The 25,693-nt window shown below is 38.5% G+C and overlaps 1 protein-coding gene and 1 long non-coding RNA gene across 3 annotated transcripts; one reads left to right on the top strand and one right to left on the bottom strand.

The window, feature by feature from the left end:
* Positions 1-314: 314 nt before the first annotated feature.
* On the bottom strand, positions 315-22,323 carry LOC146518981 (uncharacterized). The gene is made up of 2 exons (XR_014874075.1): positions 21,810-22,323; positions 315-675 (listed from the first exon to the last, which is right to left on the bottom strand). It is a non-coding gene; the product is annotated as an uncharacterized LOC146518981 (long non-coding RNA).
* Positions 17,081-24,786, top strand: uba3 (ubiquitin-like modifier activating enzyme 3). 2 transcript variants are annotated; one of them, XM_085159366.1, is made up of 18 exons: positions 17,162-17,206; positions 17,316-17,354; positions 18,400-18,520; positions 18,619-18,699; positions 18,811-18,893; positions 18,984-19,064; positions 19,282-19,325; positions 22,111-22,175; positions 22,322-22,477; positions 22,588-22,690; positions 22,835-22,948; positions 23,241-23,294; positions 23,426-23,462; positions 23,563-23,644; positions 23,731-23,831; positions 23,961-24,024; positions 24,140-24,194; positions 24,290-24,786. In XM_085159366.1, the coding sequence occupies exons 1-18, from the start codon at positions 17,187-17,189 to the stop codon at positions 24,376-24,378; spliced, it is 1,389 nt and encodes a 462-aa protein (XP_085015492.1). In that variant the 5' UTR covers positions 17,162-17,186; the 3' UTR covers positions 24,379-24,786. The 2 variants fall into 2 exon arrangements, with proteins under 2 accessions (XP_085015493.1, XP_085015492.1); XM_085159367.1 differs by lacking the exon at positions 17,316-17,354 and having other exon boundaries at positions 17,081-17,206.
* The last annotated feature ends 907 nt before the right edge of the window (positions 24,787-25,693 follow it).

Genomic DNA, 25,693 nt, shown 5'->3' with positions numbered 1-25,693 from the left:
TAACTGACAGGATATGAGAGATCTAGAGTACATTAAAACAAGATTAGGTTCAGGTAATGATGTTAGATACATTTAAACTATCTGGTCATATATACATGCATTTTTCACTGGCATTAGACACACTGTTCCCATCACTGCAGTGCACTGCAGTAAGCTTAAGATCCTGAAACTGATATAAGATTGTTTTATAAAAGTTGCATTGCACTTTTCCTCTTATAATTTGTAGTTTTTAAAAAGAACTGGCACTTAAATATCACTTTATTCTAATTAACACTAATCAAATCAAATCAAATCACTTTTATTATCACATCACATGTGCAGGTACACTGGTACAGTACATGTGAGTGAAATTCTTGTGTGCGAGCTTCACAAGCAACAGAGTTGTGCAAAAATACAATAACGTAAAACAAGCAAAATATAAGAATGGCTAAATCTGAGACTAATAAATATATGTACAATATATAATAGTATATGCATTACTGGATGTGTATACTAAATATGTTTTTCTACGTGTATGTGTGTGTGTGTGAGTGTGTGTGTGTGTGTGTGTATACATATTTTACAAATTAAATAGAGTAAACAATAAAATAAAATATATAAAAAAATATACAGAGTTGGTTGAGACGTGCAAAACAATGGCATTAATGTACAGTATGTAGTGCATAATGTTGAACACTATTAACACTATAAGCTACATTTATCCATAGATTCATAAATCACTTTAAGCACTTTCTCTCACACACACTCACACTGCCATGGATGCATCTGTGAAAATTCAGGGTCCAGGATTTTGCCCACTTCAACATGAAAACTGAGCAACACTTTTCTCATTTACCATCTTTTATCAAACATCAGTTGATGGAGATATCAGATTTATTTATGCAATTACTCCAAGTCTACTCATCATAGTTTGCATCAGGCAACTTTTGCTCTCTAAGGGAATTTTGTGAGGGTTATTTTGCCCTTTTTTCACTGCAAACTGATGCACAACTTCCCTTCATATCACCATGACGCTCCCATTGGCAGGACATTACTTCCCTGGAGCACTGGCATTTATCTGGAAACACAAGGTGACTACACCAGAGCCTGTTACCATGTAGACTTGAATTGAGAAAAAACTTGACTTTGAGTCTTCTTTGTTTTTCAATCCTAATAACGTCCTCTTTTATGCTGTTTTTTTTTACTTTTTCTTTGTTCTTCGTTTTATCTCTTTCTCATGAACAAACACCCAAGGGGCAAGAGCGGCTTAGCTGTCCTGTCTCTGGTCAAAAATTTTGCTGAGGTGGTTTCAGCTGGGGCTTTCTGTGCATTCTCACACACAGAGAGAGCCTCGGGGGATGAGTGTTGTTGGAGGGGGGGTGCACAGGATGCTTCATATACAAACTGGAGGGTTTTCGACGACATCAGCACAAACAAAGAACGCTCAATTTTCAATTATGGAACACCGCAAAACCAGTAAAGTGTAGAATATGCAGGAGCATATATATGTGATCATGTTAAAATCATAATAGCAGCGCATAGGTCACAACATTGGCTCAGCAGTTTGGTTAAACTAATGATTATGAAAAAAGAATCTTTTGCAAATTGTGTCTAAAACTAATTTGCAACAGCAAAAATCCTTTTAATTACAATGTTAGTATAATTTGATCATTTTTTGTTTAGCTGGAACAGAAAATGTTGTCAATTTATGCATTTCACAAGTTGCAAAAATATCAGTACTAAAAATACAGATTAACGCTCAATGACAAACTTTTGAAACTATAAATAACTGGTGAGACCACAGCACTCTGCAGTGTTTTATGAATCATAAAGATTGTGGCTTGGCTTAATTCTGAAAACATCCGCAGCAACCGGACACACTGTTTATTTGCATTAATCTTAAACAAGTTATGATTCTTTCCATATGCATTAGCCTTTATCTATAAAACAAACAAACATTTGTGTGCCAAAATCAAACCACAGATCACAATCCAGTTACTGACTATGTTGCCATCTAAGCATAATTGGAAGTACAGCTTAAAAGACTGTAAATTTTGGCTATAGGGTGACTGTTGGTGACAAACAGAGGAAGGAGAGTGCACTTAAAAGAACATTATCTGAAAGTGATATCTGCCCCAGGTGACAGGTGTCAGTCAGCAGCTATTGCTACTATATAGTGTTTCCATAGCAACATGGAGGTCAAAAGGGTGAACTTTGATACAAAGAACCACATTCGATCGTTACTGTCGTCACAACGCATTGGCTTGGTGATATTGTGCTGTCATTATTTGGAGCAATGAAAATCCTTCTTGCACGCTCTCCTGGGACTCACTTCTCTCCTCACCCCTCATTGACCCAGTGGCCATTGTCTGCAATGCCCACACACTTGAGCGTGGTCTAAGCTCTGCTGTGTTGTATCACCTTATGAATCCAGCACTGTGGCGCCAGAGCAATAGCAAAGATTTAGATGTCAGGTGATGGAGCCACTTTAGGCTTAAGTAGGTAATAAAGATGTATCGCTGTGAAAAAAAGTGTCTCTGTGTCAAGAACGTAAAGGCTGAAATATCTGTTTATAATTCATGTGTCTGTGTGTGTGCGTAGGCAAACAGATATTTTATCTATTGTTTCATTGTCCTCTAATGAGGTTAAGCGGCACCTAGATGCAGAGCACAGCTGAGGTCATACACAGACAGCCAGACAAAATAATTCGGAGCATTCGTATATGTCACTTTTTAAATTCAGTCGAGCTTGCGTCCTTAAGAAGCCAAATTCAACCCAAAGTACTAAGTAGTAAATGTGCAAAAGTCTCCAGCAAACCCTTATTCCTTTAAAATTTTGGTTCCAAGGAGCCATACATTCTTGAATTTTTTTGAAGTGGGCTCCATCAAAAGGCCTCAAGGCTTTATGAAGGTCTTCCAAAGTTCTTCTTTTAACATTGGGTGCTTTGTAACTCATTTTCAGTCCAGTGCCTATACCAGACCGTTTTTAGAGGAATGTTTTTTTTCCATTGTTTAACACTGACCTATGAACCATTCAAATATTAAAAAAGAAACCTAACTCAAGGGATGAACCACTCTACACATAACAGACAACTTAGCAAATAACCAATTTTCAAATTGTATATTTAGGTGGCCTGTTGCAAAAATCGAACATCATTTGTTCCCAGTATTTTGAATCTATGAAAAATGCCAAAGATAACACAGTTCGACAGGCAAACGATCAACAAACAGCCATTAGCCAAACTCTTGGCATGTCTTGGCATGGTCTGCAGCAGAGCCATTGTTAAGTAAGGGAAATGGGGATAAAAGGCTGAGGAATGCCAAATTACACAAGAACTGGACTGAAAATCAGTGGAAACACATCTTATGGGGTAAAATTTTGGGTTCAGAGTCATCAGCTGTTGCCAGTATGTCCATGGGAGGTTCAATAGTGAGTGTCTACAGCCAACTGTGAAACACAGTGGAGGCTCTGTCATGGTTTGGGACTGTATTTCAATCGGTGGTGTTGAGGATCTTGTCAAAACTGAGGAATTATGAACATAGAAAAGTGCCATCAGACTTTAAACCACCATGTAATACCATCTGGAAAGCATATGTTTGGCATTACAATGATCCCAAACACACTGCCAGTGCAGTAAAAGCATATCTGGAGAGAAAAAGACGCCACGGAGCACACAATGTGTATTTGCACATTTTTCAATCATCCATCACCTATTTCCCATTATCCTTGCAAAAAGAAGTCACGAGTGGTTCAAGACTTTTGCACAGCACTGTATCTAACTGAAATACATTTTATAATGGAAGTGACACCCAGACCAAACTAAAATGACTGAATGAAATGTGGGCGATCACATTAGATACAGCTCTTTTTCGGGGCACAAAGCTGTCGTTATCATCGTCAGAGACTGAGTGAAAAAGCTATTTGTGTATAGATTGTATCCTACATTAAAACAATTCAGCCTTGGAGTAAGTTGTGTAAGACGTCAGTGTTGTAAGTCATAATATTTGAATACTCCTATCATATGTATCATTTCAAAATGTAGCTTCAAGAGTATCACTATCAAAAAAATTAAATTACTTATCAATTGTTTTTACATTAAAATGAAAGTGATAAAAAAAAGTAACATTTAGAAAAGTACAAGCATCAGTGCTCTTTCCATTGTAGCAGCCATAGGTCCCCACTGTGAGAAAATCTGTGTCTTCAAGCAGTATGCACATTTTATGAGCTCCATTAAAAAGTTTGTGCTAACACCGACATAAAGAGGCCATAAAATGCACGATATCATCCTTGGGGCAACCCTCGCTATTGGATTCCTGCTTTCTCAGGATGGACACATGCTTATTGTGCTAAACCAAACCTTGCTCTCTTTAACACCTTTCAGCGCTTTTCCCCTTCCTGCCTTTGGGATGTGTATTTGTGTGTGTACATGCGGGGAAGCGGCCCACATTTTATCTACAGCGGCACTTTTCATTACTCTCATAAGGTGAGGTCAAAGGGTCAGGTCTTACAGCGTGGGTGCACAAGTATTGTCAGTGAAATGAGATGTAATATGTGGCAGAGTAGTTTATATATATATATATATATATATAAAAGTGGCTTTGTGGCAGACACTGAGCCGAGCAGATGGTGACAGGCAGGGAAATGAAGCTTTAGGTGACAGCTGAGATGGAGCAAGAGATGTCTCAGTCAGATAGATAACAGCAAACAGCAGAGCCGCTGATCCCTGCAGAGACTGTCAGCGGAGCGAAACATAAATCACAAGACGGACACATTTACACTTGTAGGCAACGTGGTGACCAGACAGGCGAACAGAAATTTTCATCAGAGATGTGCTTTGAACATTTGAGATATCAAATTTGATGATATTAAAGCAAACTTCTAAAACACATTTCCTTTTATGCAGCTGGGACCACCGTCCTAACCTGCGGAGGACAAGGATGTCCCCAATCTCATCTCAGATGTGCATCCATTACTGTGTGGAATTATAATGGGACAGAGTCACCACAAGGGCAGAGTCAAACACTAACATGATTATGGTAATGACTGCCAACAGCTACTCCTCCAAGCGCAAGGGAGATGGCACTGAAAAAGCCAATTCCTAACAATTAATCAAAACACATAAGTAGACATAATGTCATTGACTTTCACTCTTGGCAGACAAGTGATTGGTGAATATTGTTGATACCTCTAAAGCTATTCAATCACTGTGATGCAGGTGGTTGGAGGTGGAGGGATTTGGCAGGCTATGATACATCATGTTAACATTTACCTTACACTTTGTAAGCAAATGTAATTAGCCAGTATCACAGTTTCTCAGGTCTCTTGCATGTAAAATGGTTGGTTGCATTTCGGATTTAACTGACCGAAGGTGTTCCTGCTGTGATGACAAACTGCAGTTTTCCTCTAATGTGATGTGGAAAACTGCTGAAAATGATGCTTTTAACCGTGTAAAGCAGGAGGGCAGCGAGAAGTTTTGACAGTGAAGAAATAGAGGCTAAATAAACTTGAGTCCTCAGCTATGCTAACAGCTCTGTGAGAGCTACCTATAGAGTGTATATGAAAGATGAATGAAGCCACCATGAAATCACCCATTAATTCCTGCACTCCACCTCTTTGTCCAGAAGTGAGGCCTAGCGTGCAACTGTTGGCTACAGATGCCTTTGTCAGCACACCGGTCAATCAAAGCCCAACTTTAGGCCTTAGCAAAAATTCAAATGGATGAGTTATTTAAGCATCTCCTTAGGAGTTATTAATTATTAAAGAGGAAACTATTCACTGAGGTTAAGACCTTTTTATATCACTTGGTAAACTTGCTATTAATGCTGTTAGCTTGGATATTTTAACATGGGAATTTCTGGGGACTGACTTATTTTTAGAGCCAGTTCCATGTGACCAAGGACCTGCAGCTTTGCCACTTAAGCAGTGGTTTAATTTTTCAGTTCTGCGAACTAACGCTTGACTTTCAGTCATGCTAGCAGCCCTGTGAAGTTGCACATGCATAGCTAAGCTTTGAGCTAAATGCTAACATGGCAGCAAAGGTAATCTGTCCACATGTTGTTTAACTTAGTTTAGAATGACCAGAAGGGATGGAAATTATTAGAAATAGATTAGTAAGAGAGGCAAAGATGAGAAGGTTTAGACACGCTGAGTTGAGAGACTGTGGATATATGGACAAAGAAAGTTAAAGATGGAGCTACCAGGCAGGAGGAAAAGTGGAAGACCATGGAAAAGATTAGATGTAGCGACGGAGGACATACAGAAGGTTGGTATGACAAAAGAGGAGGCTAAGGATGGATAAAAATAAAAATTTGTCTTCTTCGTTTGTGCTTCTAGTCCTTGGTTCCTTATGATTTTAGTTTCTTTCTATGTCCAGTCCTTAGTCTAAGTCTCATTCTGCATCTCCTGTCCTGTGTGTGTGATGTTCAGTTTTCTTTCTCCAGTCTCATCAGTCTGATTTTCTTCAGCTGTGTTCCCCAGGTGTGTCCACTCCGCCCCAATCTCCTCTTGTGTATTTATTGTCTGCCTCTCCCTTGGCTCTTAGTTGTGTTCTCCCTGGTTGTAGGTGATGTTCATCTGTTTTCCTTCCAGTCAGTACATCATGTCCTGTTACTGTTTACTTTTGCATTTTGTTTTAACCATTTTTGCCAGCAATGAAACTGTGATTTTGAGTTTTGTTCTGTTTGGCTGAGTCCTGCATTCTTGGTTGCCACACACTTGCTTAAATGACAATTTGCTGAACACAAAATACAGCCAAGGCAATGTCAATGTCTCTTTGGTAATGACCTTGGGATCAAGTGAAGTGAAATGGACCAGTGTCAGAAGTAATGTAGGCATGTACTTGTCTTCTGAACAAGAGCTGAGTCAAAAGGTGAAGCTTTCAATTTACCAATCTAAATTTCGGCCCTCACCTACAACCATAAGATTAGAGTAATGATTGAAAATGTAGGATTACAAAGATGTGGCAGAGTCAGCATTAGACTTTGCATTAGACTCTACAGTTGACTCAGTGTCAGCATTAGAAACAGAGTGAGGCACTTGGACATCCAGACAAAGCTCCCTGTACAGGTGTTACACATTGCTCAAAGGAGACAGTTGAGGTGGTTTGGGAATATGGTCAGGATGCCTGCTGCCCACCTTCCTTTGAAGGTTTGGAGATTATAGATCGCATCTTGCCTGGAAAAGCCTTGCGGTCCCCCAGGAGTATCTCAAAAGGGGTGACAGGTTTAAGTGGAAGATGATGGATGCTCAGTGAGAAACCAAAGAAATCTTGATGATGGTTATTAAAGGTTAGAGAATGAGCAAAGAAAATACATTCCATTTAAAGGAGGACACGAATGCTGATGCTATTAAATATAACATTATAAAAATGTCTTGTACACAAGGAGCTTTTATCCTAAAACTAGGCTTATCTGAGTCAAGTGTGAAGCTTATTAAAGCAACACTTTCCTGGCATGCCATCCTTCTGATTGGATCCTCCACTCCTCACTAGAGCAGCAGTTACCTGCACTGGGTGTAAAATGCCACCTTTTTTTTTCACAGGAACATCCCACCTCAGCACATACGCTTGGTGATCTGTGTGATCAGTCGAACATATGCTTGAATGCAAGTGTTCAGTACTTTGTCCACAGAGACAGATGGTGCTGTCTCTTTTTCATACCCCCTTTCTCTCCCAATCCCCCCCCCCCTTTCTTTCAAAAAAAAAAATAAAAAAATACATGGCTTTGATTTATGTTCTCCACCCATTAGCAACTTTCTCTTTACACTCCCTTTCTTTTTAATTGCCACAGTATTTTAGTCTGTCACCACTTTCTCTTTAGGCTTTTGGGTAGGAAATAATAGAAGAAAGAGCTATTTGTAAGGTTACAATAAAGCTGTTGTAGTATGTGGCTGCAGGCTTTGAATTTAGTGATAAAGCCTATCTTGTGCTTTTCTACCTGAAGCTGCACCTAAGGGCAAGATTGGCATCTAAGAGGATTATATATATATATATATATATATATATATATATATATATATATATATGTTTCATATAAAGTACCCTAAATATCTTGAGGGATGTTTCTGTTTATCTTGCTGGTTCCAAGTTATTGAAAACTCTAAATCCACACTAAACAGTAATCTTTTTCCTTTAGCTTCATTTATGTTTCTGTCACTTTCCTCATAGCACATGGTGTAATACTTCAACCTCAATACTGCCATGGGGGATGTACAACCAAGACACATATGGCTCTTATCAAACAGTATCTGTATTTCAGCGAAGGCCTATCACCACTGCATTATCTGAAGGTCAGTGTGTTGTGGATTTGGTTTGCTCAAGTGGTCTTCAAGTGGGTGATGGTTTGCGTTTATTAGAACTGAGGGAAGGGCTTAGTCCTGATGGAGTCCTATCGATCCTCCGTCAACACCCCACATGCTAAATCCTCATCTTGACAGCTCTGATTGAACACTTTACAGATATTTGCCTGTGGGTTGTGTGTGACAGTTCTACGTTAGAAGTACAAATTGACTACAGCACTTCTGCATTTGTAGTCCAGGTCTTAGGGCCTGAGAGGATGTTGTGTGGCCTCCATCTTAGTGCAAATGTGATATTGTTGTCTCAGTCTGACTGCCATTGCATGTCTGATATTGTGAAGTCTTGGCCTTGTGAAGAAGACTGTGATTTTTTTTACTGATGGACTCAAACTGGAAGCTAAACCAGGTACTACAGTCATGTTCAGTTTAATACTGTAGTGTGCTGAACTATTAATTAGTGTTGATATGTTTTTCCAGATTGGTATTTCAGTGAGAAGCTTTCATTTTAGATTGCTAGTGCTTATCAAACAAGCTAATAATGTGCATGTTACGGTCTCCAAAATATAGCATAGTACTAACGACAACCGTCTGTCCCCTGCTGTGTTAATAGATTACTTCACTTTGAAAACAAGTAAATTAACTGTAGGGAGGCAAAATAAGAAACACAAAAAGCAAACAGATACATTAAAAACTAAAGGGCCTGCCCTAGGCTGCTCATAAATTGTTTGCAGTGAAATCTGTGCACCATTTTTTTCCTACATACCTGTGTGCACAAGCTGTTTGTTGTGTAAATGATTTTGACTCCCAGCAGGAGTCTTTTCCTAGTATCTGATTCAGTGAGCTTGCATGTACACTTTAAGTAATACTGGTTTTGCAATAGTTGTTGCTCCAGAAATGCACCTACCAGGACATTTTAGGAACAAAAACAAATGTGGGATACCGTTTTTAAACCATAAATTTTGTATACGTCTTATTGTCTTCTCTTCAGGGTAGCACTTACTTACCTTTTTCTATCCTTACATTTTATGCCCGTTGTTTATTACTTTCTCTTTACAAGAGACAAACAACTGTTGGCAACTCATAAACTAGGTTTTCAATAAAAAAAGTTATCCAACTCCCCCAGTGGCAGAAGATTTCAAGGGCTTCATTTATAATCAAGCATCCAGGTGACTTTGTGCCGACTGTTGTGATCACTGGCAGAACCATTATCTACTTCTACAGAGAGATATAAACTTAATGAGTCAGCATAATCTCATTTTCCACAACATTATTAATCTGTTCCTCTGCAGCTGTTATCAGGAGGGGAAATCTGTTCAAAATGAATGGCTATATCATGCTTGTTGCAGTCACGGTGCAGGGTGTTCGTCGCGTCTCGCTAGCTAATAATGAACAAAAAAAGGTATGACATCGTCTGTGAAAAATATATTAGTGTTATGAAACAAGAAGAAACCTAAACTTATACTTTTTGATCTTGCAGTGAAAGACATGAGATCCTAGGAAAAGAATAGCAATATGCTGATTCAGATGAGCTTTAATTGTGTAAATAAGCAGCTGCGAAGTCTTAGTGTCCATATGCACAAAGACAAACATGTGTGTTGAGGGTTAATCTAGCATTGTAGCTCTTCCACCAAATTCAAAAGGTTACCGTGTGCATGAAAATGTACTTATAATGGATAATTTGAGATCAAACTGCCTGGCACACCCCTCTCACCCACAGGCGAAGACTACAGCTGTGGGCATGCTGTTTTTGGAAAAGCTGTAAATCCCCACTAGATGAGGTGTAATGAGGGAATGCTGAGCGGATCTCCTCTGTCTGGGCTTAATATGGTAATACCTGCCCCCACAATGCCCTGGCCATGGGCAGAAAATACAAGCAGGATTTACTCTCTTTATTACCTCGGTAGAGCATTTAATTTCCTGGGCATTTGGGTGGGTTTGTGGTACAAGCAGGCGGGTGTCATGACTGGCAATCACTCAGGGTGATGCTGGGAGACAGTGACATACTGAGAGATACAGAGAGAGAGAGAGAGATAAAGAGAGAGAGAGAGAGAGAGAGAGCCTTTGTTTGTTATGTTGAACCACAGCTGCCCTGGGCTGAGAAACGGGATGTGTGCAATGTACACTTGTAGCTGTTAAATATAAATGTGTGGGTGTCCCTTTGTTTCTGTGTAATGTAAGATACATTCACTAATGCATAAAGAGACAGCTATTACTTCACTGAGAGGCCCACAGGAGCAGATGACACTGTTTGCCCATCATCCTAATAAATAAGTTAGCATCCAAATTGCTTTAATAAACATTCTCCTTTTAGTTGTGCATTTGTTATGGTGGGAGGGGAGAATGTGAACTAGACACTAGCTGGCACTCTGCTTGCATCTGCACAAGGAGAAACACAAATATGCCATTACAGCTGAATGAGCGAAGTGAACGTACAGGTATAATAGTTTCTACAGGTGAGAGGATGGGGTAGGAAGCTTTCTGTTTACCTAATTACCCTGTTAGTTAATTTCATCTTCTTTTACACTTTTTTTCCCCCACAAGTGATTTTTTAAGTGCTTCGCATGCTGCAAAGTTCACCTCTCATTTATTGTAATTATGGGTTATATTCCTTGCATAGTTCAGCCTTATGTAGACATCATTTACAGGTTATGTGGGCTGTAAAATGAAACTCCGTTTTCATCCTTTTATTTTCTCTCTGCTTACTGTGTAGTTACACAGTATTATGCCTATAAATTAGAGGAGTTCTCTTTTCAGTGTGATTACAAAGCAAATGTTAGGTAAGGAGACTGTAACCATATCAGTAAAATGAGTTTATGGATTTAATTGTCTTGGCCATCGATTTAATATTTTACATCCCTCGAATGAATACGCGTATTATTAATGTTTGACATGTGAACAACGAGTCTCATGATTACAGCCCACCACTTAAAGTACTCTAATAAAATGGAATAAAATGTTACTACTCTTTTCATTAGGTGACATAGACATAGACTTATGAATGCATTTAAAAATCAATTATTGCTTCAGTAAATATCACTGATATGACCAGATTGAAGGCAAATATTAAAAAGCTAAATAGATTTTATTAGAGATGCAGTGAAGCTGGTACAATAGAAGAGCCTGTTTTACTTTTACAATGCAAATCTCGTGAGCGTTATCACTTATGCAGTTATGCTTTTATGCTGTTATGCTGCCAGCTAGGCTGCTGAGTATTTCAGTATTGCAATCTTCTGTGACTGCTTTGTGTGAATATTACCTGAATACATCTCAGTGCAGTGATGGAGGAGATATGCTTTAAGTTGCTTGTGGTTTCTGAATTCTTGCCAGTGTTGCGGAGACACAGCCATCCAAACCCGCGGCCTCTCCCCTCAGTCATGTTCTCATTGGAGAGGAAGGATATACCCCACTTCCTAAAGCTCCACCCTGGCCCATGCTCTGTAGAGGAAGAGGGAGAAAATAAAATGAAGGGCCTCCTAGTGAAACCTTAGGGTGGGAACTAGCATGACCCTAACCCTCTATTTTGGAGAAGACAAAATGTACTTTTTTGGGGGGGGGAAATAGTTTTGAAATGTCATTTAGAATTATTATTTTCTTGTCTTCTTGTTGCCAAGACTTGGGAGAACAATTAAAGAATGCATATCTGGATTGAATTGAAGGTTACTTTTAGGGTTGGGGTCATCACAGATGATGACTTGGACCTCAGGGGGGTCCAAGTCATCATTCAAACAAAACTTGCCACAAATAAAGAGGTCAGGAAATCACTGATGCAGTTTTTATTTGCTGACTAAATGACTTCTGCAGTAACTCTTGGCCTTACCTTGTTCTGTCAAAAACTAGAATACTAGGAGCATTAAGGAGTTTAAAGCAGAAAGAAAACTACATTTCCTGTGTCACAAACATCTGTTGAAGGCATTTGAATGGGAAATCAATGAGACTTCTTTGGGATTGTGATATATTTTCTGCCCTACAGTGACATAAGAGTAACACGTGACAAAGTGGTGAAGCGCACCTCTTTCTTGTCGTTTATGCTGGTCAATAGATTTAAGAAAAAAAATGTATGTTCTCTGTTCTGCATTTTCTTCTATTTTATGTTTTGTTTTATGTTTTGCAAGAGTTGTTTGTCACTTAATTCACTTCTGTGAGGAAACAGTAACTGCTAAAGGACTGGATGTTGTCATTACTATGTACAGTGTCTCCTTCAGGCATGCAAAGGACAACGGGGATGGAGGAACAGTAGAAATGGTAGAGCAGGAAGCATACCGAGGAGGCCAGGAAATAGGAAGTACAAGCAGGAATAAAAGCAGTTGAAGTAGTCAGAAGGAAATTATGTCTCATGGTCTTAAGGATTCCCGTAATTCCTCTGGAGTCCTTGAAAGAAACCTAGAATTAGCCTCTCCCAAATATCTGTTAAAAGGAATATATCAGCGTTGCTATCAACACTACACAGATGCACACCAAGAAAGATAACAGATTTCCCAGATGCTAGAACAAATAGCAATAAGCTACTTGTTCCAAACATATCCCCAAGGTAAAGTCTACTACTAAGGTATAGATGTCTCAACTCAAGCAAGCAAGAATCGAAATGAAAGTGAAAGAATTACAGAGAAAAAGAGACACCTCTCCCATGTTTGTACATTGTTAGTTTCTTAGCTTAAGATAAACTGGCGAAGCAGTGACATCAAAAACTCACTAGCATAATATATTTCATGTGATTCATTCCCTGTGTACTTCCAGTTTTCAAGACAAGATAATGAAACGAATCATCTACTGACTGAAGCTTTAAATTTAGTGTAAGGAGGAGTGTGGTATACTATATATAATGAAAAGTAACAGTCCCTTTAAAATCTAACAAAACAACAGTAAATAAATAATAACATAGTGCTAAATACACCCAAACCAGTGGAGTGGCTGTGTTTAATGAGTTGAGTTACATTTCACTGAGCACAGCTGTATGCCTTTTGCTTTAAAGTCACCCTATAGTTGTTGCTTTCAATGTTTAGCTCTCCCTCCAGTGCAGAAATAACTCTATTGGACACAATTGGGAGGTTAAATGAAAAGAAAGAAGAATAAAAAGAAAGCAAAATCACAACAACAACAAAACACCATGTGCTGCAAGGTCAGAGCGAGTCCCCCTCCCACGTAGGCAGGAAGTGTCAAGCACAAATTGTCTGTGGGCGCTGCCCATCAGCAACAGGAAGAACAAAGTGCAAACCAGCAATGACGCCACACTCCTCACATCATAGGATGATGGATTATTTTATTTGAACACCTAGGAGACAGTACAGCCACCCTAAACTTTTTATTTCACTTCACAATGTGGCAACAATGCTAGCCTAAAATTAAGAGCTGTTTCCATACAGTTCAAAAAAGGAGTAGGATCCTGTAATTACTTTTAAAGTATACATTTAGTGGGCTTTTAATCTTCTAAATTGTCATTATAAGGCAAATTTTAGATGAGCTCTGTATCTTTCCACTTCTCCTGCCACACTAAGGACATCTCCACACACCAAAAATCCATTGACCCAACCATAAAAACAGCAAGGGTTCATTTTCACAGCAAATATCTACTCGCAGAGCATCCTGGTAATAGCCAAGTGAAAACACTCCAGACAGCTTCAGTCAAAGGTAATCCATCATACGCTGAATAAATCTTGTATCACGTGCAGCACATTTCCTGGCTACATTTCCTACTTTAAAACAGAAAAGTGTGCAGGGTGAATTTGCTTTAATGTGAATGTATTCACACTTGGCAACCATTTACATGCACATCAGCAAAATATACTGTACTAGATGTATGGCTATGAAGATAACTCATAGCACCCACAGGCACAAAAACACACCCACACTTGCTGGCATCCCACAGTATAGCAGGACAACACTGTTTTGTTGAGTGTATATAGAGTCTAATTATATTGTGAGCAGTGGCGATAAATCACTTGAGTCTTAATCAAAGCACTAGAAGAGAGAGAGTCATCAATCACCTACAACAGCACAACACAACATCAGCCTGAAGCCTCTCCTTGTCTTCTTGGCTGGCAGCCCTGCTTTGCGCCTAACTAGGGCCATATCGCTGTGACACATTATCATTAGCACAATCAACTCTACTTTGGATGTCCTGACAGAAAGCAATCAGATGGCAAATGGATATGAGATATATGGAGCTATAAAGCTGACAAACTCTGATTCCCATGTCACTGCATGCAGAGGAGAAAGCAAAAGATCTCTTTCCCTGTTTTCCGGGGAGTGCACGCAGCTCCTCTGAGGTTCTTCTTCCGAGCAAGGTGTCATTGTTTTGATAGCCTGCCATGATCTAGTGAAGGCCTGCTTAATTCTGATCTCTTCGGTCTTTGCATGAACCTTAACTGCAGTTGGCTGTGATGGATTGCCAAGAGTAGGGTCACCTCAAAAGCACAGTAGTGACATTCAAAATGTCCCAGCTTAAGGTGGGGGAGTGACAGATGGCATTTCAATGGAATCTATAAAAATATGTCAGCACCAGAAGATTTTGACTTTGCCCTACTTTTCAACTAGTGTACATCTAAAATAACAATACAGGGAAAGCCAACAGAGCTGACACTACTGCAGTCTGGAGCATACCTAACACCTTAATAAAGTGCCCAGGAGCAAGAGTGTGATTGAGACCCACGACAATGGGTTTCAGTCATAACCAAACTGGTTTTCAAGTGTCTTCTGGGATTGTATTTCCTTTTTTTTTTTTTTGATGAAATGTTATCACATCATTCTGGTGTTTAACATGAGAGCATGTCCGAGGTTAAATGAAAGAGGAAAGGCGGATAGCACAAATCGAGAGAGAGAAGGGCTGAGATGGTGGGCAGTCAGCTATGAAGGACATGGCCACAGCAGTTATTTTTAGTAATCAGTTTTCAGAGGCAGTCATTCGGAACACCTCATTAAAAATCAGTTTTTTAAAAAACCCTCCAAAAAACACCACCACATTCAAATCAAAGAAACTCTGAGGCTCGTGTCCTGCGCACATATGAGCACACACCCCAGCATCAAATATTATGAGCTCATAAGGTTATCAGCTATCAGTGCATACATTAGCAGACTGCTGGTGACCTCTGTAGAAGACACCTTTTCCACGTTTGCTTTAATTTTAGAGGCGGTGTAGACAGGTGGATTAATTATGTCCACAAACCCACAGGCACCACTCTTAAAATGCAAAGAGGCCAATCCAAGGTTTATTAATCATTCTATAATAAGAGATTCATTAACACGATTTGGATACATTAAATCAGATGCTTAAGGTAGATGCCCTTAAGTAACATAATACCAAGATTTAAATTTCCTGTCTCATCACTGCAGAGTGGAAAACAACTCAAAGCAACAAATTAATTACTTTTTATGTAGGGTGGTAGAAATGCAGAAGAGAGGGTGCTGTATATTTTAGGACTTTATTTTTCATTCAGTTACTTTGCATCCACTGCGGACAATAAGATTAATTCATCAGATAGTTTTATTCCATTCGAGCAGGCCATTTCGCTCTTTAATGCTCATTAACTGGTTTTATAGATGATTGCTAGTTGCGGGGCTAAAGCACATAAACCAGAGCAATTATCAGGTAATTACTAGTATAGACTTTATTTAACTCTCAGTGCCATTGTTAAACTCCAGTGCCCCACGGTGATTTAGAAAAGTTACACTAAGATTGCATGAAAAGTATCAGCATTCGAACAACTGTGCTAAATACGATCGCTCAAAATTGATTTCAGTGATATACAGCGACGAGAGTCTAAAGTAAGTGTGCACAAATATACTTCTTTAATCATTTGGCACTAACAAAAATAACTTGTTTTATGAATGAATGTAAAAAAGATTCATACTGGATACTTCACTGTGGCCCAGTGTTTTAAAAGCTTTAAATCATTATCCTGTTAAGCGATAGAGCCCTCTAGCTGTATGTTTCTCCCCATATGTGTCTCAATAATCTCCTGATTTTATCCTGCAAGGTGCCTTATGGCACACACAGCAAAGCATCCCCATAAGACAACTGAGCAGCCTCATAGATCACAGAGAGCAGGGCGTGATGCTCCTTAAAAGCTTAATTCTCTCCTGTGAACATGATGACACTTACTTTTTGTTTCTTCTGTTTGAAAAGCAGCTGCTCAGTAAGGATTTTAGAAAAGTAGAGTTTTTGTAATGTCTCCCTTTCAAAAGTGGGCTTTTCCTGTTGTATTCAGAAAGAGGCGCACAGTACAGTCAGGGTGTTTTGATCTTGGAGGTCAAGTGCACTATTAAAAACGTCTGAATCGTTTTGTTTTGACTGTCCCATCTATTTTATTTATAGCCTATTTCACATGTAAACAACAGATGATGAAAGCTTGAAAAGCTGAAAGGTGTGTTTTGTTACATTTACTAATTATTGTGGACAGTAAAAACATTACAGTGGTTGATGGTCATTAAAATGTGTTCAGAATTTGAAAATGAATAATTCATCTCATAAATCATGACACACTGCCCCCCGACCCGCCCTACGTAAGCATCGGTATTGAAAACACTGGCCCTTGATTTACTTGGTACTGGATCAATACTAAAATGTGCAGTATTGCCCAGCAATACAAGTCTGCGCTTGAAAACTGGTGACTTGTAAAGCCGTAAGGTAAATACTACCATCTGTTGGAGCTTCGATGTAATTTCCGCCTTTATGACCGACTGTTGACAATGCTACCTTCACGATAATGGGAATATTGAAACTCCACCTAAATAATAAAATTACAACTAATTTAGCTTATATAGATTATATGCTCTACAGCCTCTAGCTGCGGGACACATTAATTCTAAAACTGTAAACCAGAACATTGTCAACAGATACTTTTATCCGACAGTAACGCTATTGTTGGCTGATAGCTTTCTTGTTTACTACTGCTAAATTGGACATTTGAAGTTACTCAAAGATGGCGGAGACGGACGAGCCGTAAGTAGCTGCCGAAGAAACAAGCAAGAAACCCCGAAAGATGCTTTCAAGTCACCTTAATCTGCGAAAGCACAGCATGAATCAACCTTCTTTTATTCTCTCTTTTTAGGGAGAAGAAAAGAAGGAGAGTAGTGGAGCAGACTGAGAAGTTAGTGATCAATTGGTAGAACTGGCGCAAGGTTTGAGGTTAACATTAGGAGGAAGGTTAACATTAGCTAGACGAAGAGCTAAGCTAATGCTGGTTGTAAATGAAGCTTGTGAGTAGCTAGTTGACAGAAATATCCTGCCTAGTTGACAGTGAATAACTAACACGTCTGTATAGTGAATTAGTAGTGGTATTATTAATCTCTGTGCGAAGTCTGAGGTCTGTTGTACCTCCTCACTGTTGACATGTTAGCTATTCACTTAGCTTAGCTGCCGGCAGGCTGGGAGCTATTCAGGCAAGAGATATTACCCAAAATTCAGTGGGTCAGAAACGCCCACCCATGAGACAGGCAGTTTTACTAAGATGTTTAAAGGGGACAAATTATGCTCACTTCCAACTCTTTGCTGACTCTTTTTAATCTTGGACTCATTCAAGAAGTTCATATTTTTTTCATCTTATATTGGACCATGGTGTAGCCCAGGCATTTTGTCCAAAGCCGTATAATCACTTTCAGCTACCGCCCTTTAAGGGAGCTTTCATCTGATTGGCTGCTCTTCACAACTAGAAAGTTTTAACATGAGGTTGGTGGGGCTTTTGTGGTCACGGCCAAAGTTGTGTGCCTGAGATGACCATATAAGTAGAAACACGCTTTTGAAACTGAAAGCTTTTGGGTCAAAGATTTGGCCATGTCTAATGTGAGCATCCGCCGTTGCAACAACTATGAAACTGCATAATAGAGCCGCTTTAAAAGAGTCATATATGTGAGAGAACCGAGGTTGATGTAGAGTAGAGTAGACATTAAACATAAGGTAATGATGCCTACTTAGTTTCTTAAAAGTCATTTAATTTTCTGCTGTAAATAGCACTCTTCCTGTTAACATTAATCACAACATTGAGCATAGGATTTGGTTCTTTTCCATGCTGTACAATTTAAGTAGTGATAAACATTTTTATGTTATCGGGCCAAATGTTGCCATGCATGCACTATTTAACATTTTTGTCAGAGATACTGTTGATAATGCATCCTAAACACGAATGTCATCCTTAGGATGTTGGTGGATGGAGACAATGGAAGCACCTCTGACTGGGATGACCGTTGGAACCACCTCAAGAAGTTTTTGGAAAGATCAGGTCCATTCATGCATCCTGACTTTGAACCCAGCACAGAGGTAATATTTGCAGTGAGGAATCTAATACAGATATCTCATTTTTTCTGTCTTGTGGCATATTTGATATCTCTGATATGAAATGTATTCTCCTATTTTAGTCCTTGCAGTTTATGTTAGAAACCTGCAAAATCTTGGTCATTGGTGCTGGTGGTTTGGGATGTGAGCTGCTAAAAAACTTGGTATTATTATTATTATTATTATTATTATTATTATCATTTAAATGGTATAATTATAATTTCAGTGAATAGTTTGTATTTCATTTTCATCTTTTTGTTCATCTTGTGGCTCAGGCCTTATCAGGCTTTCGCAACATTCATGTTGTTGACATGGACACCATTGATGTTTCCAACCTAAATCGACAGTTCCTCTTCAGGTGAGTAGAATCAGTCAGTTCTGTGTAAAGTCTGATCCTTACTGTGTTACGTTTTATCTTTGATTTTCATGTGTCTGTAATTTTCACTAGAGCTAAAGATGTAGGTCGACCCAAGGCGGATGTTGCTGCTGACTTTATAAACAGCCGTGTCCCTGGATGCTGTGTAATCCCGTATCCTTTTGATTGAGCAACTATTCTGAGAGTTCAAATGCTTTATCACGTGCACATGGCTAAAATTTTAACGTACAGTCATTGCGGACAAAATGTGAAAAATGTTCAGATATTATAGTTTAAGAATGCAAAGACACCATACTACTTTTCTGTGATGCGAACAATATGAAGTGAATATTGTGTTAAAACCCAAACCTTTCCTAAATGTTTTGTGCAGCTATTTTAAAAAGATTCAAGACTTAGATGAAACATTCTACAGACGTAAGTATCAACAGGGCAATCCATTACTGGCTTTTGTAATGTCTGAATGGATTTGCTCACTTGAGATTAATTTTGTTTCACATTAAATATCTCACTGCAGTTTCATTTATTTTTTTTAAGTGTGTGCAACTTACTCTAAATGAGAAGCCATTGCACCACTTAATAGAATAGAGAAACATACTTCACATGTCCACTTTCCTGTGATGTAAACCTGCTTCTTAATGATCTCACTTGCCATTAGCAATTTACATGTTAACTATAGTTACTTGAAAAAGAAAGTTTTCACAGGACCCCATGAAATCCTATAAAAATCCTTTGTGATATTCTTAAAAACCCAAGGGCTACAGCAATGTTTCCTATAATTTTTCATGTGTCTGAGCAAACACACAAACTCCCTGAGCGGTCCCTTGGATCACTGTGAGCAACATTAGACGTGTGCACTGTGGTCACGCCAGTATCGAATCCATCCAAGTTACATGGTTTATTAAAATAATCAAATTACAGCATTTATGTTAGACTATTTTTAATTAAGTGCTTTAGCTCACTTACAATGAAAAATTAAAAAAAGTCTTGTTCATGACCTGTGCAGTATGTTAACACTATTGGAAGTAAAAATAACTTGAACTCCAATTTATAAACACAACTTTTATTTTATTTTATTTATTTTTTTAATATAGCTCTGACTTGTATTATGAGTATGAGTCTGTGGTCTGGGAGAGAGTCTGTAACTCTCTGTCTGCAAAATACAGTATATAATGACCAATGTTGGGCAAATCATTATATAGTTAGTTCTTCAAAAAAGTAACTGAGTTTTGCAAACAACAAAGTTTTTTGCAGCTGTTTACCTAAAAATGCAGCCAGGGTGTTTTTTTAAATAAACATTTCAAACTTTTTACAGAACAATCAGCTGTTCTGCATCAAATCTGATGCCACACAAATTATTTGTGCCACTCCAAAAAATAATTTCTGTCCACTATGAGATAAAGGAGAACAACAGCCTGATACCTGCAGGGCTGACAACAGGAGATGTATCACTCCTGTAACACCTGTAACATTCAGTAGTTGCCTCATTGTTCTGACACACACAACAAAACTATTGACTACACTACACACTAACTACACAAGATTTGCGCTAAATGTCGCAAATCTCTCACATCTCAAAACCCCGCCGTCACTCCTAAAACTTCCCCCTTCCTAAACAACTAAATGCCATATTGCCAAATCATTTTTTGTTTGGTCAACATGGTACATTTTTCGACCAATAGGAAAGGGTGGGATTTTTTGTTTTTTCTTGTTTTGCTTAGAGGGAACATTGGCCTACAGACTCTACAAGTCTCAGTTAACAGGTCAGATGCTAAAGTTCATGACAGCACAGTTAGAAATAGACTGAAGAAGTACAGTTTGTTTTGAAGGGTTGCCAGGAGGAATCCTCTTTGTTCTAAAAAAGTGGGTGATGATTTTGGATTTTTTTGCAGCCACAGGACACTGGGCACTTTGCTGTCTTTGATTTAACCATGAACTCCTCAGTGTACCAAACTATTCTGTGAGGCCATCTGTCTGATAGCTAAAGTTCACAGCAGCGAATCTATAACAGAAAGGTTAAAAAAGAAAAGGAAGGAGTGTTACTATGGCCCAGTCCAGATCTGAACCTAGTTGAAATACTGTGACAAGACGTCAAGAGAGCTGAGCATCTTAGTGCTGCTAACGGTGGTTCTGAAAGCCACTGAATCACAGGATGTAATCAAATCAAATCACTTTTTATTGTCACATGACATGTGCAGGTACACTGGTACAGTACATGTGAGTGAAATTCTTGTGTGCGAGCTTCACAGGCAACAGAGGTGTGCAAAAATACAATAACATAAGAACAAGCAAAATATAAGAATGGCTAAATCTGAGAATTATATGAATAAATATATGTACAATATAAGAGTGCTAATGGCAATGTGTATACTAATATGTATATCTACTTGTGTCTATGTGTGTGTATACATATTTTACAAATTAAATAGAGTAAACAATAAAATAAAATATACAGAGGTTGGTAGTTGGATATTGTGCAAAACAAGTGGCATTAATGTACAGTGTGGAGTGCATAATGTTGAAGTTCCAGTAGTGAAGGTGAGGTGTCTATGACGTGTTCAGCAGTCTGATGGCCTGATGGAAAAAGCTGTCTCTCAGTCTGCTGGTACGGGACCGGATGCTGCAGAACCTCCTTCCTGATTGAAGTAGTCTGAACAGTTTATGGCTGGGGTGACTGGAGTCCTTGATGATCCTCCCCGCTTTCCTCAGGCACCGCTTCCTGTAGATGTCCTGGAGGGAGGGAAGCTCACCTCCAATTATCCGTTCAGAACACCGCACTACTCTCTGGAGAGCTTTGCGGTTGTAAGCGTTGCTGTTGCTATACCAGGTGGTGATGCATCCAGTGAGGATGCTCTCAATGGCACAGCGATAGAAGGTCCTGAGGATGCGGGGGCTCATGACGAATCTTTTCAGTCTCCTGAGAAAGAAGAGGCGCTGTTGCGCCTTCTTCACTGTTTTGTTTATGTGTACTGACCACGTAAGATCCTCAGCCAGATGTACACCAAGGAAGCGGAAGCTGCTGTATTGCAGAGTAGTTAGTTTTTCACAGAACTCTATAGAATCCATAAACTTGATACACCACTTTTTGATACCTCCACTTTTTTTGACATTTTCTTCACAAAATTTGAATTAAAAAAACCAATTAGATTAGAAAACATAGAAAATTGGATTTGACTTTGTCCCTCTTTCTATCTTTACCTAGAATTCCATATAATTGTGTGTGGATTGGACTCTATTGTGGCGAGGAGGTGGATGAATGGTATGCTGGTAAGTTAAATCTCTTTATTGTGATCTTTAACATGATCTGTTTAGCTCTGCACAGTTGAAAAATGACTGGATTTCTATCTGTAAGATAATGCTAGCTAAAAGGAACATCTTTTAAATGTAAACTCCGTGTTTCTGTTTTTGTGTAGCTATCTTTGCTGGTGTATGAAGATGGTGTCTTAGATCCATCATCCATCATCCCTCTGATTGATGGTGGGACTGAAGGCTTTAAAGGCAATGCCAGAGTCATTTTCCCTGGCATGACAGCCTGCATTGACTGCACCCTTGAGCTTTACCCTCCCCAGGTAAGGTAGCAGATGTTTGTCTAAAATAATGATCATAGCCATGAGTTAATTATCTTTCAGAGCCAGATCCCAGTCAGTTTTTCAGTGCTAAACCCAATCTGTGTCTGTAGATCAACTTCCCCATGTGTACAATAGCCTCAATGCCTCGTCTGCCAGAACATTGCATTGAGTACGTGCGAATATTACTATGGCCGAAAGAGATGCCCTTTGGAGGTAGGAAGTCACACCATATTACCGATATATATTTTTTTTCAATAATAATTATAATTATGAGGTAGTCAAACCTGTGAACAGAAAGTATGTTTCAATTTTTGTTTATTTTTTATTTTTTTGTTTGTTTGTTTTAATGTGGATTAGATGACGTGTCTCTGGATGGAGATGACCCAGAACACATCCAGTGGGTGTACCAGAAATCTCTGGAGAGGGCAGCAGAGTTCAGCATAACAGGAGTCACATATAGACTAACACAGGGTGAGCTTGCATAAATAGCATTTCTGTGGCCATGAGGTGACTGTTACTTTTCTAGCTACTCCTGTGGAAGATGAGCCAAGTAATATAAAACACAGCAAGCTGACGGTGCTTTCATTTCGTGTGGAAACTCTTATCTTATTTTGTGTCAGTAAAACATTAAAACACTCCCTAAAGTTCATTCAGATCAGATGATTTGTACAGCTTTTCTTACTTTTGCCCAAACTGCATTTTCTTCTTTGTTTTCTTTCATGATTAGAGATATAAAAAACTAATTGGCTTTAAATGTTTTCAGGGGTTGTTAAGAGGATAATCCCTGCTGTAGCATCCACAAATGCTGCCATTGCTGGTAAGTAGCTAACACTGAATAAATGTAAGACCTGTGGACCTGATTCCTCTATGAACGATTATAAAAGTTAATCATTCACTCATAGTGCTCTTTAAACAGCATTCGTTTTTTCTCTGCTTTATTCGATGCAGCTGCTTGTGCAACTGAGGTTTTCAAAATAGCATCAAGGTGAGTTTGCAGGTTGTTTGCCACATGTCAAAATGTGTTTAAAAACTGAATGCATATTTCACAGTTTCTAATAACATTGCTATTACCTTTTTGCACGCAGTGCATATTTACCTCTGAATAATTACATGGTCTTCAATGATGTTGACGGCCTGTACACCTACACCTTTGAAGCCGAAAGGAAGGTTTGTGTCTGACTCGCATCTGTTAGTTCATGACAGAGTTGCCTGTTTGGATAATGCGTGCATGTTTGTGGTTACTCTTATTACAGGAAAACTGTTCAGCTTGCAGCCAAGTACCTTCGGACCTACACTTTTCGCCATCTTCCAAACTCCAGGAGGTGTTGGACTACCTGACCGAGAGCACCTCCCTGTACGTTTACCTCACTTACTGTGATGCCCTAATATTAGTTCCCACCTTGTTTGTATCACACTACCAGCTATATTCAATTTACTTTATGTTGCAATGCCTTCAACAACCAAATACAATGGATTTTTTCAGACAAATGAAATCACCTGCCATAACAACAACGATGGATGGAAAGAATAAGACTTTATATTTACAGGTAATTAACCTCCCATTTAGTACAGTTTTGTATTCTAGTTCAATCTTTGAGCAATTTGAGGTGTTTTCTGGAGAAGTTTAAGTTTTGGTTGTAGCTGAAGTATTTTGTTTTACAGTCTGTTGCTTCCATTGAACAGAGGACGCGGCCAAATCTGGCCAAAACCCTGAAGGGTGTGTTGGTTTATTTACTGAAAATGTTTCCACATTGGTCAGATGAGTTCACTGTGAATATGCTGACTCACTTATGTTATGAACATGTTTTCCAGAGCTGGGGCTGGCTGACGGACAAGAGCTGGCTGTAGCTGATGTCACCACACCTCAGACCGTGTTGTTCAAACTCTGCTTTACCTCATGAGACAGAATCAAGCACCTCTGCAACTCATCTAAAAGCTTACAACAGTTTACTGCTTATTCAGTCAAAATGTCAACCATTATAACCTATTTAACTGTTCCAGTACAAGTATTGACTAAAGTTAACATTTTTCACCGAAAAGCCAAATCTTAGTTCAAACTTGGTCATGTTTTGGTGAATCATTGATGTCAGATTTCTGCATTAATATTTTGCTGGAGCCTATAGCATGTTCTGTGCAATGACAGATGCAAGGGTTATTGTTTTAAGATTACTCTGTACTTGTTTTACAAATGAATATTTATTTATTTCAACTCATTTTTTTAGATGTTTAGCCACTGAAGTGGTAAAACACATCAACAATGATGATGTGTGAACTGGAATAAAATAATCTTTTTTTGTTTGTTTTATTAAGTTTGTGTGCACTTAATGTGTGGCAGGAAGAGGAAAGACAAGTGGGCTTTTTTGTGATTTATTAATTAATTATACAGTAATTCACACATCCATGTTCCTAAGGAAATACATTTTATAAATTCATTTTAATATCTTCTATTCATTCAGACATTAAATTTGACTATAGTTTGATAATTAAAAGGAAAATGAAAAGAATGATTATAAACAAATATTTGTAAATTAACTATTAATCCATTAAATAAACTTTTTTTTTAAAGAAAAACTGATTTTCAAAATCTTGGAAAAAAAAAAGGAAAATAATGGATTCAAAATTTGAATTGGTAAAACCATATAAAACCACCTTTCCTCCACTTTTGATTTAGTGTCCTTTTAGTTCTAGGATTAAGGTCAGTTGCTGCCAAACGTTCTTTGATTCATATTAACATATATATATATATATATATATATATATATATATATATATAATACAACAGTAGTGATTGCCTTTCACAATTACAAATATAATTCATTGGTATTTTCAGTGGTTCACCAGTTTGACTGTGTGTGTGTGGAGGTAGTCATATTGGAGAGAACACAAATGATCAGTGAGAGCATTATCAGGTACCAGTACCTCTGAAATGGGACCAAAAGTGCTCAAAACACATAAATTCCCTGCTGTGACATTGCTCTAGGGTCAGTGAGTGACTGTTTCAAAAATAAAACAATGCTCCCTTAGAATTTTTTAATTCTGATCTCAGTGACTACTATAACTTTATAATGGAACAGCAGCATATCTGCTAGAGGATAAAACTGATCTCAGAGGTTGACCTCAACCCCCTAGAGGTAAGACCACTCTGCTGATAGAATAGAACTATTGTTACCACACTATAAAAAACAACAAAAATCCAGTACAAGGTGCTAAATGAAT

This window comes from Neolamprologus multifasciatus, chromosome 5, assembly GCF_963576455.1.
Source record: "Neolamprologus multifasciatus chromosome 5, fNeoMul1.2, whole genome shotgun sequence".
Classification (NCBI taxonomy): domain Eukaryota; kingdom Metazoa; phylum Chordata; class Actinopteri; order Cichliformes; family Cichlidae; genus Neolamprologus; species Neolamprologus multifasciatus.
The sequence above is the reverse complement of the archived record's forward strand: the minus strand, read 5'-3'. Positions and strand labels throughout refer to the sequence as shown.

Coding starts and splice junctions, on each gene's coding strand:
- uba3 (XM_085159366.1), top strand. CDS start 17,187: ATGGCGGAGACGGACGAGCC. Junction 17,207..17,315: donor ATGGCGGAGACGGACGAGCC/GTAAGTAGCTGC, acceptor CTCTCTTTTTAG/GGAGAAGAAAAGAAGGAGAG. Junction 24,025..24,139: donor ATAAGACTTTATATTTACAG/GTAATTAACCTC, acceptor TTTGTTTTACAG/TCTGTTGCTTCCATTGAACA.